Source organism: Lipophrys pholis, assembly GCF_963383615.2.
Source record: "Lipophrys pholis genome assembly, chromosome: 7".
NCBI lineage: Eukaryota > Metazoa > Chordata > Actinopteri > Blenniiformes > Blenniidae > Lipophrys > Lipophrys pholis.
In genome coordinates this window covers 22,441,702-22,457,866 of record NC_137638.1, presented here as the reverse complement: position 1 = coordinate 22,457,866, position 16,165 = coordinate 22,441,702, and the positions used below count along the sequence as shown (strand labels likewise).

The window sequence follows — 16,165 nt, the reverse complement described above, 5'->3', positions numbered from 1 at the left end:
TCTCCACAACAGTAGGTTTTATTAATTAGAATGTCATCTCAGCACACAGACAAGGACACCAGTGTGCCTTTCTAATGGGAGGGCAGCAGGCCGGCATCCACCCACAGTGGACGCGAACTTACTCCATTTTTAGAGGACAAAGTCATGAATGGTCTTGGGGGGGCATTTATAATTCTTTTAAATGAAAACCTAAGAACAAAATATGCAGTTTCATTACTTTAGGATTACACTGCTGCATATTTCTAAAATAACAAAGAAAATAATTTGTTCTCCTTGGCAGGATGTAATTTTAAAGCAGTATTTTTGGTTATCTGCAACCATTATGGACAATTATTCGAAAATGAGCACTATTATGGTGCCTTGTGCAATGATAAAAGGCAAGTCGCTTTTCCAATTCAAATGATGAAAGAGCTTGCCCATTATGTGGCCAATGCCTGCATAAAATGTGAGATATAATTGTATTTCTACAGCTAAAGAATTAAAAAAATAAAATAAACAGCTGTTCATTTTAGTAATTAGATTTATATAATCATGTTACATTTCATTGCTGCCTCTCTGGCTTGTTCTCATCAACATAGGATGAGAGGAGGCTTGCAGACAAGTGCAGAAACATGATGAGAGAGGTGGAAAGGAAAGAAGGAGGGAGAAGACTGGGGAAGGAGTGAAGACACTCCATAGCTATCAAACAAACAACCTGCAGCTCAGACATGTGTGTGTGTGTGTGTGTGTGGGGGGGGGGGGGGGGGGGGGGGGGGGGGGGACCGGGCTTTATTGCCATTTAATATTCATTGAAAAAAAAAACAAATGACAGCTACATCTCCACAGCTTTATTCCTCTGGTCACTTCCGCATCAAAAAGCAGCCTGATTAGAACTGCAGATGTCAAAGTCAGACATTTCAAGGAGCTCATTAGCGGCTGATGGGCAGACTTGGTCCATATGAGACATAAAAGCAGAGCTCGGGTGTTTTAAGTGAACCCTTTGCTGTGTACGTGTGCCTGGCAGTAGACAGCGAGCAGGTACAGTGGAGGGGAGATAACCACGGTAAAGCATGGCCTCTGGGACACCTCCTTTCCTCTCGTCTTGATGAGTCTGACTGCGCTTCACATCCAAGAACATTGCACCTCTTGTACGATAATTATGAGCGGTGCAAAGCAACGGCGAGCAGCGCAGAGCCTGGTATAACTAATGTGTTTACAAGCTGTCAGGAGTCTCCATCGTTGCTATTTCTCTGCACACACCGGGAGAACACAGGCGGATTACAAACTGTGCGGGTGCACATTAAAAACAGACATTTACCATCTTGCTTTCTTTATTCACTAGAATAAAAACTGCCTCCGATGTAGCTCTGTCAATAATAAAGTTACGTTGATCCACATAGCGTGGCAGTGCTTCTTTGCGAGTGATTCCGTTCATATAAAACCACAGTGAAGTCTGAAATGAACCTGTAGGTGCAGGTTTCGAGGTGTGAAATTCAGTAATATCACCTTCAAAAATGAATCAGCTCCTGATTTATACTCGATGTGCGAGTGTGTTTTGGATACTCCTATAATAGATTCAGCTCAGAACTTTCTCGGAAGCATTTTGTTTTCTTAAATTCTTTCAAAGCAGCACAACCTCGGTGGTCATGCTGTACCTGAATGCTTGATGGACGTGCAGCAGCAGTCAGTGACAGAGCATGCTCTGCTGCACAGAGCTGTATTTTGGCTGTCTCAAGTGTCATGCTCAGCAAGTAATAAGCAAAAACCACATTTGGCCACGTTTTTTTCCCCCGTACACATTTTTTTTCTCCTGTAAAAACACATAGATGAGCTGAGTGTGAGTGTTATTACCCCCCTAATCATCTACAGTGCATCTCTGTCAAATAGAAGAGGGAGCTTCGAGTAATCCCAGCACGCAGATCCCTCGAACCCTTCGCACAGAATCATTTCACCCAACACCTGTGTCTCTCTTCTCTTGCCCTTTTTACACACGTCAATCTAGCTGCCTTTTCTCCACCATCTTTATTGTGTCCACAAAGGTGAGAGATGTGTAACCTTCGTTTACTGACAGCAGCTAAAAATAACCCCACCCCTCCCCTCCACCCTCCCCAGTTTATCTTCTCACCATCTCATCCAATATGGATATCACATGCTGCCTCCTGCTCCATACACATCCAGTATGGTGTAAACTCAACCTGCATACTGCTTCATTTAAAGGAGCGTTGATTTCACCAGTAGTGCTCTATGAATACATTCCCTATGCATGAGCACCCGGCGTTATGTTTATAGGGGACCTGCCTTTTATTCTCCACCGACTGTGAAGCAAGTGAAACTCTCCAGATTCCATTTGTACCTAACAAAGCTGCTCATTTCCTTGTGTTCAAATCTGTGTTCACACTGAAGGGAGTGCAAAGAATTATGCACAGTGGAGCATCCTGAGGATTAGGCATGCGTTTACTGTTACTCCTGTAAATAAGATGGAAAAATATAAAGACTCAAACAACACAGAGGGGAGTTTTTTTTTCTTCTTAAAAAAAATCTGTTATTTTGTAACTTTTATTTATTGTTTTACTCATAGCTTTTATTTTCTATGAACCTGCATCATTGACTCCCTTTAATGAGCGATGTTTCCCATGCACAGAGCAAAAGCATCCCAATCCAAGCACATGCCTGCAACACAGAGGAGAGACTTACCTGGTGGAAGGAGAATCACAGGTGGAGCGTTCAGGCCTGCTTGGTCCACTTATGTGCTCAACTTGTGCTCTGCAATTTCATCTGCTCCATGCACTGATGAGGGGGCAAATCAAATCAAATCAAATCAAATCAAATCATCAGTTACTGCTTTGTTGTCATAGTTGATAACTCATCAATGAGGAAGAGACACCACACGAGAGAATGACACACAAAGATACACTTTCCTCCCTCACTCTACAGGAATCTTCTCATCTCAGCAGTTCATAATGTGTTGTTTTCCCCTCCTTTTATGCTCCCCGGTCCCTTTCTCTCCCTCTCTGGTCCTCCCTCCCCTCCTTTCTTACCCGGTTGTCGAGGCGACAGAGTCAGTGAGAGACATTTCTTCCCAAAAGCTCCTCTCTCTCTCCCTCTCTCTCCCTCTTTCTCTCTCTCCCATGGCTTTGTTCAGGCAGCTCTGCTGACGGGCTCAATACTACACCAAACTCAAGGAGGGAAATGCTGCTCAAGCAGCCTCTTAACTGTACGGGAGGCAGGGTGAACATCCGGGAGGGATTTTAAACCTGGGGGCAGATGTCAGATAGAGGGATTCCTCCTTCATTCGGCTGGTTGCGAGAGACCTAAGCGATGCAGTTGTCACGATGCTGCAGCCAAGCCCCCTCCCATCATGTCAGAGTTGGTATGGTCTAGTCTAGTCTCAGTTGGTGGGGAGGTGGGGTGTGTTATAAGAGGGTGATGAGAATAACTGGCTACAGTAGGAGACAAAGTGCAGGCAATTTAAAATAATCACCTGGAATAAGACTTTATTAGCCTCTGCTTCATTTCTCATGTTTCACCACTTCGCTCTCACATCAGATGAAAAAAAAAAAAAAAAAGAAGCATAAAAATGTTCAGCCTGAATATGTGGATCATGTTTGACTGCTATGAGCACACAGGCAGGGTTGCAATTCCAGCACTGATTTGACTCGTTGCTTTTGCCTTGCTGGACCAATAATGCATTCCACACGCACGTACGCGCGCGCACACACCCCTAACTTTCATGCCTTGCTCCCGACTCTCACTGCTACATTCAAGTAGTCCATCACTTCACGTCTCATACCTCCTCGTGTTTAACTTGGGTTGCTTTGACATCAAAGGGTGATAATCGATCATCTAAATCGGGGCAGATAAGGTGCTGAGGTGATTATTTGACTCTTTCTACAGCAGATTGTGCAGTCTAGACTTAAATGGAAATAATAAAGGGGTTCGAGAACTGAGTGTGTGTGTGTGTGTGTGTGTGTGTGTGTGTGTGTGTGTGTGTGTGTGTGTGTGTGATGGGCGATCAGGACACTCCATCCTGCTGGTGTGACTGTGACAGACCCTTCTGACTAGATAGACTTTTTCAGCCACTTGAGATCAATACTGTGAGGAGGGGGGAGTCCACTATCATCACCTCACTGCAGGTGACAAACAAAAGGATCTTTCAGAAACTGATCAACACTTAAAGCTGCAGGACATCAATGAGCTCACACAGACTGTACCGTGTCCTTTGTCGGGGTTTAATGAGTTCCTACAAACTCGACAGAAACTTCATTCAGTAAACATTTATCACAAATATTGGCAGGCAAGAACTCAGAGGCAGTCGACACATGATGATAATATAGATTTAAATAATACAAAATATACATCAGCTCTGACTTTCACACATGCATACTGGACACACACACACACACATGCAATCATACACGGGATTTTTAAGGAAGACAGACTGAGGGTGAGAGAGAAATGTAGAGTTTGTTTATGAGGGCTGTGTAAAAGCCTCATTCCTACGATAACTATTTATTTCAGCTATGAGAACAGATTCAGATTAGAGGGAGAAATCCGCTTGTTATAAAGCCGGGAACAGCGGGAGAGGAAAATGCCTAATTGTACCCTACAAGCAAAATTACATAATGAGAAAAATGACTGGCACAGAGGCTAATCGCTCTGGCTATGTAAAGATTTACGTTTATGGTTGGGGACTGAAAAAATAAACAGCATGCAGGAAAAAATCTGCACAGCCAGTCGGATTCCTGGGAGGGCATTTATCTGCATGGGTGGAGAGAGGAGCTGATTTTATGTGTCTGCGCCACTAACAGTGCAATGAGATGATAATTGTTCTGGGAAGTGAAAAGAAGCTACACAAAATTTAGGTCCAACCAACCAAACTATGAATAATCCTGCAATGCCGTCTTTTCTAAAACATTTCAACGATAGAAATTCACTAATAAAATGAAATGCATGTACTACAGCAGTTCATCCCAATTAGGGATTTTTTTTTGGTTTTCTAAAAAAGTCTCACACGAGCAGAGAGATGTAATTGGGGAATGTTCGGGCCGCTCGTTAACAGCTACACACAAAACTGCAGTTCACACAACAGTTAAAAAAAAAAAGGCTGATATGTTAATGTGACTTTGAAAAATAAACTTCATATCGATTATTGATGTGAAGCTGGAAAAACAGTCTGCAGTCATTCTTTAATGTCTGAAAATGACTGCAGTGTGTTTCAAGTGTTGCACTGCAGTAAAGATCAACGGAGTAGGGAGTTTGCTTCTGGTTCCATCTCTGGTGAGAACTCAAACTAACAAAGTCTAATCTTACACACATTTAGCACCTGCTGAAGAGGCTCAGAGGCAAGCCAGGTTTTGGAAAGTGCAAAAATGTACAGTGTGAACAAAAAAAAACAACCACACTGGAGAACAACTTAAATACACCACATACACTTCACGTTTAGCCCAACAACGATAAAAGACATAGAAAAATACAAATTAACACAATGTAATGATGCAAAGAGGATTTGTTCACGGCGGTGTCTGTCACATTCGTAAAAACACATTTGGCCTGAGTCTTTGATAAATCACGCTCTTGACGTTCACAGTGAAAAGAAAAAAAAAAGAAAAAAAACAGCTGCTGTTCAGGGCAACAGCTAAAGAGGAAAAGTAGATCTACGTGTGCCATGTTCATTGGTCCTCGAGAAAACACCGATACCGCCACACAACGACACGCCACACACTCAGTCGCACTCACACTCATACATTTTCACTGCTGTAAACTCACGCACACACTCTCATACTCTCAAAGCTGTCGTATGACAAGTAAAACTGTTTGTCTCCTCTGGCTACCACAGATGGGTCTCCCGGATCTCGGAGATGATGTTGTTGGCTTTTTTAAGAGCCTGGAAAAGAAAAGAAAGAGAAAACGAGAGAGGCTGGTTACATTGCTTGCTTCAAAACAGCAGATATAAGAAAAGGAGAATAGGCTCGCTGCTTGTGATGCTCAGAACCGACTCCGAGAACAAAAGCACCATCCAATTTTACCTCTAGCATTTGAGCAACCTCGGTTCGCTGCTGTGCCGTGTCCTGTGACTCAATGAGCAGCTCCTGCAGCAGTTTCTGTTTGTAAAGCTGACCCACCAGTTCACTCTGCAGATGCTCTTTCACAAAGTTCACCAGGAAGTGCATGACCGTCTTGGGCACGCTGCAGACACACACATACCCCAGACAGTGAGGAGATTATTCAAGACCTGCTGCTGCTGTCGATAACAACACCCGCGGACATGTAGGGGATGCAGGATTCCGTCAGGTGCTCTGCATATTTTCCCAGTCAAACCTGTCTTGGATGCTTTGGCGGACAATGAGGAAGTAGCACTTGATAAGCCGCTGAATGACCTCGCAGTCCCTCTGCTCTCTGGCACTCAGCTTGCGAGCGACGGGCACAGCCTGGCAAGAAAGGGGCGGAAAAAAAATTTAATGTAGGCAGCCTGCAAATGGACGCAGCGTTTCGTCCAACTGCTAATCCCGCCACTCACTGTGTCGAGGAGGTTAATGGCCTGGCCTTTGCTGGGGCTGCCAAAGCCTGCGACTTTCTCCTCTGCAACCTTCTCGTTCTTCCAGCGCTTCCCCCCGTCGACCGCCTCAGCCTGAAAGCGAGAAATTTGAAAGGAAGTCACAGGGTGAACTCAATTTTTGGCCCCGTCTGAAATTCCACTAAAGAACTCTGCGAGGGGCCGCTCTGTTTGGAAGTGAAACCTGATGGTTTACTTGTGGCGCTGCAAATTAAATGATAAATGTGAACGTTTGCTTTGAGGCACAAACAACCTACCTGCTGACTGTTGACAGATGCTGAGACCTGCGCTGCATCTGTGAAGTCGGGATGTTTTGTATTGATGTAGGCGAGCTCAATTGCTACTAAATGGTGTACCTGAAGACAAAAAAAAAAAAGAAAAAGGGAAAAACCCCAGATAATAACACTTAGATGTTAGCTATTATAATCATTATGAAATATCCTCTTAGCTAAGCTGCGGATTACCATTTCATTAGTGATCGGCAAGCGCTTCCTCAATAATCCAGTCACGACTTCCACAATGGAATCATGCAGTTTGGGAAATCTCAGAAGCTCCTTCAAAACACAATAGCATATTTTCCTTTAACGAGGTGTTATAATTAATGCAGCGTTCTTCCTCAGACTCGGCGATGTGTGAAGTGCACCTCCGTCTCCGGGCTAACCTGCGTGCTGAAGGAGGAGCAGTGCTGGATGATCCTCTGCAGCTCTTCGTGAACGAGCTCCACGCAGCGAAGGCTCGGCTCCTCGAGACGCTTAATTTGCCGCTTCACCAGCAGCTCAAAGGACACCTCGGGCACAAAGAGTGCCGGCCGTGGACCCTGCGGGGAGAATAACAGATGCAAACACAAACACAAACCAACCCTAAAATTTACCTGCTATTCTTCCCAAAACGGGAACTTGAACCAGAATCGGTGTTTAAGAAATTACAGAGGCAGAAGTGAGGAGAAGCTCACCGTGGCATTGCGAATGGCGGTGAGAATATCAAGATCCGTCAGACCCCCCAGGGGGTCGATGGACTGCAAAGTGCGGCCGAAGGTCTCATGGAATATGTAACAGATCCGAGCACCTCCACAGCTGCAGAAGAGATGAGTGAAGCTGTGACGTCAGTGCTGCTTCTCACTGCTGTGTGTGTCAGCAATGTTAATTGTGCCCAAATGAAATGCAGTCAACCAAAGAAAAAAAAAAAAAAAAGGTCAATATTTGCTCCCCGCATATTTACATGAATTAATCAGTTTGCGATAGAAGAAGTGTGGGGATGAAGGAGAAAGCAGAAGATGCTGATACCACTACTATTTACACTTACATTACCCCAAGGACATTACCCTGGTGGCACTGCATTAGTGCAAGTAGAATGCTTAGTCGTGGAACAATCACTGAATTTGTTATAAGAGCATCCTGAGATAATTAGACAATTTTCCAAAGCGAGAAATAAAGTTGTCATCATCATCGAAGCATGTCTTAAGATATTAAAGTTCACCAGAGGAGTCACACTCACAGCTCTGAGGTCTGTATGTATCTGGCTGTTCCCTCTATGGTGTTGCAATAATCGCTGGCAAACTTGGTGACGATCTGCAGCAGGGTGGCGCTGTGGTCCTCCACCGGCTGACCGTAGCTGTTGAGCCGAGCCTGATACTGAGCGCTCAGCACGGTCACTCTGGTCTTGAGGTCCGGCAGGCAGTCTCGGATGTGGTGCATCAGCAGTCTGCTGAGAGTTTTGGCCAGATAGCGCGAGCCGGCACGAGACGCGAGCGAGGGGTAGTGCCGCTGGAGGAAGGCCTGCTCATCCCTCATCGAGTCCTCTAAGCTCTTCTCGGTATTGATGTCATGCTGACTCCTACAAGGGAACAACAGGGCAGGAGTTTAGTAAAATGATAATCTGTTAGAACACCAAACCAGGCTGAAACGAAGGAAGTCAATTATTTCAAACCTATTAACCACTCCGATAATCCCAAGCCTGACTGGAATGACACGACCCAGAAGAACCTCCAGTGCGTCAGTGCCGGCGTCCATGAGATCCAGCTTACTGATGACCAGCAGTGTCCGACGTCCTGATGAACACAAACACACATTCACAAATCACTATCGAACCAACAGTCCTGCAAACTAGAAATATTTCATGTAGACATAGCTCAAGAGGAAATCCCTCAGCTGTCCATTACACTAAACAAATATTCATCTCCATAAATCTGTACAGAAGGCGGATCTGGTGCCCGAGGCTTCTCCCCATATGTGATTTTTGAAGAATCCTTTCATGTTGTCTTGAGTGCGTAGTCTGATGAATATGCATGGAGATGGAGGCTTCTGAGTAAACTGAGGAATCTGACAATGTACAGGTTCACGGGCACATCCGGCACGTGTAAAGTCTCTTAACGAACTACGCAGAAGAAAATCTGCATATGTAATATAAACCACGAAGAGACGGATCGAAGGTGTTTCGACCGTTGGATGGATCTTTGTCAGGTACCGTTTTCGTCAGATGAAGGAAGAGACGCTCGGAGATGAACGGCGTCTCTACCAATCAGCCAACAGGCAATGGCAGGTGCGTGTGAATAAGTGAAACGTAAGATTTATTTAGACTTGATTTAGTCATCAGGAAATCCTTATTGAGAAAGAAAAAAATGATCACTTTTACAAGTGTGTCTCGAGAGTAACTATTATCCAGCATTAAAAAACCTTAAAGTACTGCAAAGACAATCCACATCGCGATGCATCAAGACGCTGTCAGAACAAACCGCCAAAAATCGGACAGAATTTACATCAATACTGAAGGCGTCATTAGAAACTTCAGATACAATAAAGAAAAGGTCGAGATAAAACTGAAATATGACGCTCTTGCATCTAAAAAGGACGTGCTAATGTTCAGTCTGAATGTTAATGGGGTTCAGCAAACTGTAGATTACATTTACATTATTTATGAATGAATCTCTTTCACAAGTTTAGAGCAAATGTTTTTCATCGTCACGTTCGTCACTAAGGCCTTTTTCCGCAAGCGATTGAAGGGTGAAGTCAGGAAAGTGTTATCTATTGAGGAGGAAAGTATTCAAATTGTGTCCTTTTCTTCTAGATTTCACAAATTCAGTGCTAAAAGTACCTGATGAAGGCATTGAGGACCCACCGAGGAGCCAAACGTTAATAACAGTCACATTCACCCAGGGCAGCTTTATTGCCCAACAGCATGATGAAAGTTGTTTCATCACCACAGGTTTACTAATCAAACCTTTCAGATGAGGTTATATGTGTTCAAAACTTCAAGCAGGTTGCTTTCATGAAAATTAAAAGTAGTCAAAAATGTTTTTTTGTGGCTTAACATTCCACGTGTGAAGAAATTCCTGATTCTTATTCCAGTTTACAAGTGATTTTTTTATACACCAGTGGATTATGTGGGACTATAGGGGACTGCAGTGAGTATTATGAAGGACAACGTCGTTTGTGACTTTCTAAAGAGTTTTTTTACTCCGGTCATCCGGACTGTGGGTTGGTTTGACATCCTGAGACAGAACTTTGAAATGCGTGTTTGTATGGAGATGCACCTCAATATTTTTATTCCCACTGTAGAGACAGCGTCGTCAGGGACCGGCTATTTTCATGATTGATCTTGCGTTTTATTTGTTTTCTTTTGATTACTTTTTTACTTGAAGTTTACTTCCACAGTACTTGATAAGAAGAATATCTCCCTTCTGTGGCAACTGAGGTTCACAGAGGAAATGACGAATGAACGATTGGCAAATTTATATCTCCTTCGGGACATTCTAATAAACTACTCGGAGACCATTTAGACTCTGTACAAACATCACCGTACAGAACAGACATTTCTAGGCCACACTGCCAACCCCTCAGATACTATTACAGGCACATTTTCATATCCGATACATCTACTCTTTAGATTGTATCATGACAGCAACATTAATTCTCAAAGCAGCCATTAACTGTCAGGATATTGTGAACTGTAAAGACAAATAGTCTTGACAGCCTGAAATGACTTGAGAGTAATGTATTCTTCCAGCACTTTCAATAATTCAATTCATGAATTTCAATTTCAAGCGTGTTATGCAATGAGCGCCCAGTGCAGGGATGAAAATTAAGATGAAATCAGAGGCGAAAAAGCGCCTCTATACAGAATGTCCTACCATCTGTATCAACCTCTCGAGCCAATTTCAGTGCGTCGGACGTGGCCAAGTCAGAGTTGGCAGGGGACACTGCGAGGATGAGGGAGTTTGGATTGGAGATGAAGGACAAGATCATCTCTTGCACTTGAGCCTCGATGTCCTCTGGCTGGTCTCCAACGGGAACCTGAGGAAACAATAATGATCAGGCAGCGTCACAGTAACCGCAGCACGCAATCTGTGAATCTGCGCTGATGACAGATCTGCAATTGCATCAGCGCTATCGACCGTCTTCTGTCACAATGTTTGCACAAGCACAAAAAAAAAATGTAATTCAAAAACTGACACCCCTGTCAAGTGGCTCAGTTTACCTTTGTAATTCCAGGTAAGTCAACCAGAGTGAGATTGAGGACTTTGGGTGAGAAAATCTTTAAATATATTGGCTCAGGACCGATACCCTAGAATAGATGAAAAGAGGGAGAAATTGTTAGCTCCTGCAAAAGGATCAGCTTAAAATAGCTCACTTCAAAACTTTCTTCTCACCTTGTTGTCGCCTGAAGTGCGATCCGTCTCGGCTTCAATCTCCTGACGGATTTCCTTAAAATCTGTGAAGATCTGTTCGAAAAAGGTAAGACAGTGACGCATCACTTAAACGCGGCAGAAAACAAAAGCGAATCATTGGGAGTCGGTGAGGTGAATCTACCTGGTTCTTGCAGTGCAGGAACGTACCCCATTCTTCAGCTTTGACACCTGAGCAAACAAGAGTGAGCCCCAGTTATTCCACTGAGGGTGACAATTAAAATCAGGGTTTGGGGAGTCACAAGATAAACTCAGAACATAGATGACAGTAGTCATGTGAACGTCAGAGCAATCTAAATGTTTGAGACTTGACAAACGAAGTGATGAGACTAAACAAAGACACGTCCATGCAGAGCAAATATAAAGAGACCTGAGTGGCTGTTTAGGGCATTTTGTTTTACCCCATTTCCTGAAAAAGCAGCGAAGAGAGGAGAAGAAGAAGAAGAAGAAGAAGAAGAAATAAGGAAGGAAGACTATAAATTGGTAAAGAGAGATCAAGTAAAGACACGAATCAGTAGTTAAGTTAAAATACCAGTGAGTGAAAGATCTGACTTTTGTTAGCAGTCTCTATGCAAAAAACAAACTTACTATTTTTTGTTAATCTGCTGACACTCAGTATATCTTAACTTTGAAAACATGATCATTTATGTCGAGGAAATTTCACTACGACACAAAGATAAAGCAGCAATAGATTCGGTGTACCGTTCTCCAGCTTCAGTCTGTCCTGCAGAGGGGCAACATTGACAAGCTGCAACACCAGAGGTCGTCTTGTGACTATTCCGGATCCCCGAGGCAAGAAATCCCGCCCAACCAGGCTCTCCAGCACAGAGCTCTTTCCACTGCTCTGTAGAGACACATACAAGAGGCCAGAGTCAGATAAAGACATAGCTGAAGTTAATAATACAGATATTCTCTGCCACATCTTTTGTTTTGTAGATTATTAAATAATGTTACAACTGTAGTCACATCTGCAAGTATTTTCTCATGTGCTTCCCTTTTTAAAGTTCAAAGAGGGCTGCGCCGTACCGAAGCCTGGAGTGCCGTGTGTTGGTTTTTTGTTTTGTGTGTAAGTTTTGTTTGTTCTTTTGGTGTAGAGCGCTCACTCTTAGTTTAATTTATTCATTACCCCAGATTTGTTTATTGCAACTGCAATCTTCATCATAAAAAAATCACCATTATTGTAAATAAACTATTCCTCTCACTGAGAAAACGTTTTTGCGTGGCTGGTCGGGAGCCGTGAAGGATGGCATTTCATGCTGCGTTCATGTAACTCCTGGGCTGGGCAAAACAACAATAATAATCAATTATTAAAGTGGAACCGCACTGCCTGGTGTGACACTAACCAGCAAAAAAAAGGGCAAGGAACTGAGAAGCAGGGGAGCTGGGGGGTGAGGGGCTCCATGGTGAGCAGAATAAGGTAGAATAGAGCACACTTTTGTGAGGGAAAGAGATACTCAGTGACATCTGCCAAGTCAAAAAAACAAACAAAAAAACAAGATAGACTCTACATCAAAGAGATGAACAATTTCCCCCTCCATAGTCCAATGTAGGAATCGGTTGAGAAAAAAAAAGATGACTACAGGAGCCCAAAAGCTGGTGCTACTGAGTATTCTGTGCATTAACATAACATTTAGTTAGAAAGTTAACTTTAGTGAACATTTTGATAAGTAAGTCACTTAAAGGATATATGAACTCAATTCAAACTCAGCGTATTGTAGTGTTTTCATTCAAATTACACAATTATAATATCCATCAGTTTTATGGACTGCTTTATCCATCTTTTGTGTTGTGAGGGTGCGGGAGCCGATCCCAGTTCACATTAGGTGATTGTCAGGGTACGGTTTAGACAGGTTACTAGTCAATCACAGGTTAAACAGAGAGACATTGGAAGTCTCACACTAAAATTCACACTTACAGACAATTTAAAGTCATCATCTGGCTTCAAATGCACATTTTTGGACTGTGGGACGAAACGGGAGTGCCATGAAAAGACCCATGCACGCACACACAGGCAGAACATGCAAATAGCACAAATAACCGTCCAAGCCCAGATATAAATCTGGCATATTCTAACAGTGAAGCGAGAGTGCTAACCACATACCACCATGCAGCTCCCAAAAAGTTTGGCACAAGATGATAAATGTTTCGAAAATTCTTAAAGAGGGCCACATGAAGGTGAATTGGTTAATGCTCTCCTGAAAAGGTGAATGTTGTCAGGTTGAGTGCAGGTTGGGCAGGTTTGCAAGTTCTCACTGTGTGCAAGGCTTTTCCCTGGGCAACATTTTTTCCACAGTGTAAAAACAGGCCTCAGAGGTTAATTGGTGACTCCTAATTGCCTGCAGATCTCTCAGTGATGGACTGGCGACCTGTCCAGTCTGTATTCAGTCTTCGACCATAGTCATCTTAGACTGGCTCTTGCACTGCTTGGCCCTTGAAGTTCAATAGGGCTATTTGAAAGATGGATAGATATTTATTCAATAGATTCATAAATAGCATGCAGTGACATGTCCTGAAAACGTTAGTTATTATTCTTAAGCTTTTTCTTTCATGTCATTATTCTTGTCTCACCTGAGATCCAACCACGACTATCTGAGGTAGCTGTACGACTTCTGCACCCACTGTGAGAAAAACCTCCTGCAGCCGATTGATGGTGGGAATTAGAGTTTCCATTCTTCACTCTTCCTAGAATGAACAAAAAACAAACAAACATGGACAGTCAACAAAGGCAAGTCAAGCAAAGAACAATCTCAAATGATCCAGAGAAGACGAGGTTGGCAAGTAAAAGAAAACTGCAGCTGATGAAGATAGAATATAAATAGGATGTAGTTGATTCCCTTGGGGAGACTGTGCTGCTTGGCTCAAGGGCAGTGGTCCTGATGAGAGGACCTGACGCCCCAACACCGCAGTCCACCAGCCCGCTCAGCTCAACACGTTGAGAAGGGGGATTCCCAGATTAACAACGGGTTGTTATCACGATCTACATAATCTCCGGGTTACACGGTCGCGACAAAGGCTGATCTGCTGGATTATATGTGCTAGCTTGAAGCTGCTGGTTAAAAGACAGGAAGTAGGAGCGATGTGCTAGCTTCATGCTAACGCCTCATTGAAACGGCCATATCGTCAAGCGCGCTGATAAACTCACCTTTCTAATGTCAACCAAACAAATCTCCTCTAGTTCAGGTGGTCAGTATTTCATCCTTAATAGGGTAAATAAATGTTAGCTTTAAAAACGGAGCATTTTACCAGAACCTGTTATCGAAAATTAGCAGCAGACTGTCAGTGTAACACATGGGCGGGGCCGTATCAGAATTCAGCGTTCTGATTGGCTGTAAATTATGAAACTCAGACTTCTGTCACCTGATTGGCTAACGTGTGTACTCTGGACCCTTTGGCTCCACCCTCTGGAGTCCTTCGGGAACAAAAATCACTCCTTCAATTTTTCCATTTTAACCACTTAAGGTTTATTATGGAACAAACAGCTGTTCAGACTACACTCAGCTGACCTTTAACTGTACTTCCTCTGGCTTCTGGGAAGGCTACTTTTTAAATATATATATATATATATATATATATATATATATATATATATATATATATATATATATCATTCATGTTCCATTATCAAGTAAACTTTGTATTTTTTTTTATTCCAAGATGCAGATGCAAAAAAAGCCACAGTTTGTGGCATTGCTGAAAGAACAGTTAATATACTCCAACAAAATATGTCTTTTTGATTCCAATTCATCCCAGGGCAAATAACCACACTCACATTCACACCTATGGACAATTTAGGGTGAGCAATTCATCTCACTTGTATAAATTAAGAATGTGGGATGAAACCTCCACATATGGGGAGAACCTGCTGGGGCCCGACTGGTATACTTGAACCCATTCTTATTGTGAGCTGAGAGCACAAACCACTGCTCCACATTGGAATTCAAAATATCTAAATAACTACATGTGTTTGAAATGTTAGCCACTGAGTTGCCTGTTGACATTTGAATAGTTACATTTTACACCAATACATTATTCTAGGTATAGCAATTGTTTGGTTTTGGACTGTAGGATTCCCTGAAGAAAAAAGCCCCTGCATGCATGGGGAGAACATGCAACCTGTTTATACAGAAACACCCCCTACCCATGACTTTAACCAGGGATAGGTTTGCTGTGAAGCGGGGCTCTGGCCGCTCCACTGCTGTAATGGGTAATGTTCATGTTGTTCATGATCTTATAGACATAAGATTTTCACAGATGTGGGGAATTTTGTCTCAGCCTTGTCATGGTCAATTGAAGGTAATCACATTTTATATTAATGCCTAGAATACAAATGAAAAGAATTGAATTTATCCATTGGACCTTTGTAAGATTTTTTTTCTTTCATGATATGACTTAATCTAGTCAATACTAACAATTTTCATTGCATGCATTTTCAGATTTCTCCTAATTTTACCCAGAGGATAAAACAAGGCAAAACATGCTGCACTGTACTGTGATGATTTCAAAATATAGAAACCAAAGAATAAATTAAGAAACTTCTGGGGTGGCAGTCCCTTTTTTTTTTTGTTAACTAAATCACAGTTTTATTCTGAACTCAGAAGTGAGACTGTTACAAACATGTCGAAATATCTTTGTAGATTCGGGCTGCATCAGATCCTTCAGTCTCTTCATGTAATCCCAGACAAAGCCATTGATGTGGTGATCAGGTCCTCTGAGCCACAACGTAACAGATTCAAGGCCAGTTAGATCTTCCTTGTGTTGTTGCAGGATACTGGAGCACAACAGTTACATGTTACAGAGATCACTTCTCATGAAGTGCTTCTGAAAATATATTCAGACCAGATATTTGAACCAGATTGGGAGAAATAATCTGGAGAAAATGCCCTGCAAACTGAAAAATGGTTGAAATAGTTGTTTTTTTTCCCCCATTATTGCAGCAGCATTTACCAGTACTA

At 42.8% G+C, this 16,165-nt stretch overlaps 1 protein-coding gene across 3 annotated transcripts; it reads right to left on the bottom strand.

Annotated features, from left to right (window-relative positions):
• Window positions 1–4,188: 4,188 nt before the first annotated feature.
• Window positions 4,189–14,518, bottom strand: LOC308112264 (dynamin-1-like protein). Of its 3 annotated transcripts, XM_080467659.1 has the most exons (18): window positions 14,356–14,518; window positions 13,782–13,895; window positions 11,916–12,057; window positions 11,584–11,622; window positions 11,338–11,384; window positions 11,178–11,249; window positions 11,006–11,092; window positions 10,659–10,821; window positions 8,459–8,579; window positions 8,027–8,365; window positions 7,485–7,605; window positions 7,194–7,349; window positions 6,997–7,086; window positions 6,790–6,888; window positions 6,497–6,607; window positions 6,298–6,407; window positions 6,006–6,165; window positions 4,189–5,863 (listed from the first exon to the last, which is right to left on the bottom strand). In XM_080467659.1, exons 2-18 carry the CDS (start codon window positions 13,881–13,883, stop codon window positions 5,807–5,809), a joined length of 2,016 nt encoding a protein of 671 aa, XP_080323785.1. In that variant the 5' UTR covers window positions 13,884–13,895; window positions 14,356–14,518; the 3' UTR covers window positions 4,189–5,806. The 3 variants fall into 3 exon arrangements, with proteins under 3 accessions (XP_080323785.1, XP_080323786.1, XP_080323787.1); XM_080467660.1 differs by lacking the exon at window positions 11,584–11,622; XM_080467661.1 differs by lacking the exon at window positions 11,584–11,622 and having other exon boundaries at window positions 4,190–5,863; window positions 6,102–6,165.
• Between the last annotated feature and the right edge of the window lie 1,647 nt (window positions 14,519–16,165).

What these genes read in the sequence shown, in the direction of transcription:
- LOC308112264 (XM_080467659.1), bottom strand. Translation starts at nt 13,883, where the DNA reads ATGGAAACTCTAATTCCCACCATCAATCGGCTGCAGGAGGTTTTTCTC. An exon ending in ATTATCGGAGTGGTTAATAG is followed by an intron (nt 8,366 to 8,458) that starts GTTTGAAATAAT and finishes GTTCCCTTGTAG; the next exon opens with GAGTCAGCATGACATCAATA. An exon ending in CATCTGTCAACAGTCAGCAG is followed by an intron (nt 6,608 to 6,789) that starts GTAGGTTGTTTG and finishes TCTCGCTTTCAG; the next exon opens with GCTGAGGCGGTCGACGGGGG.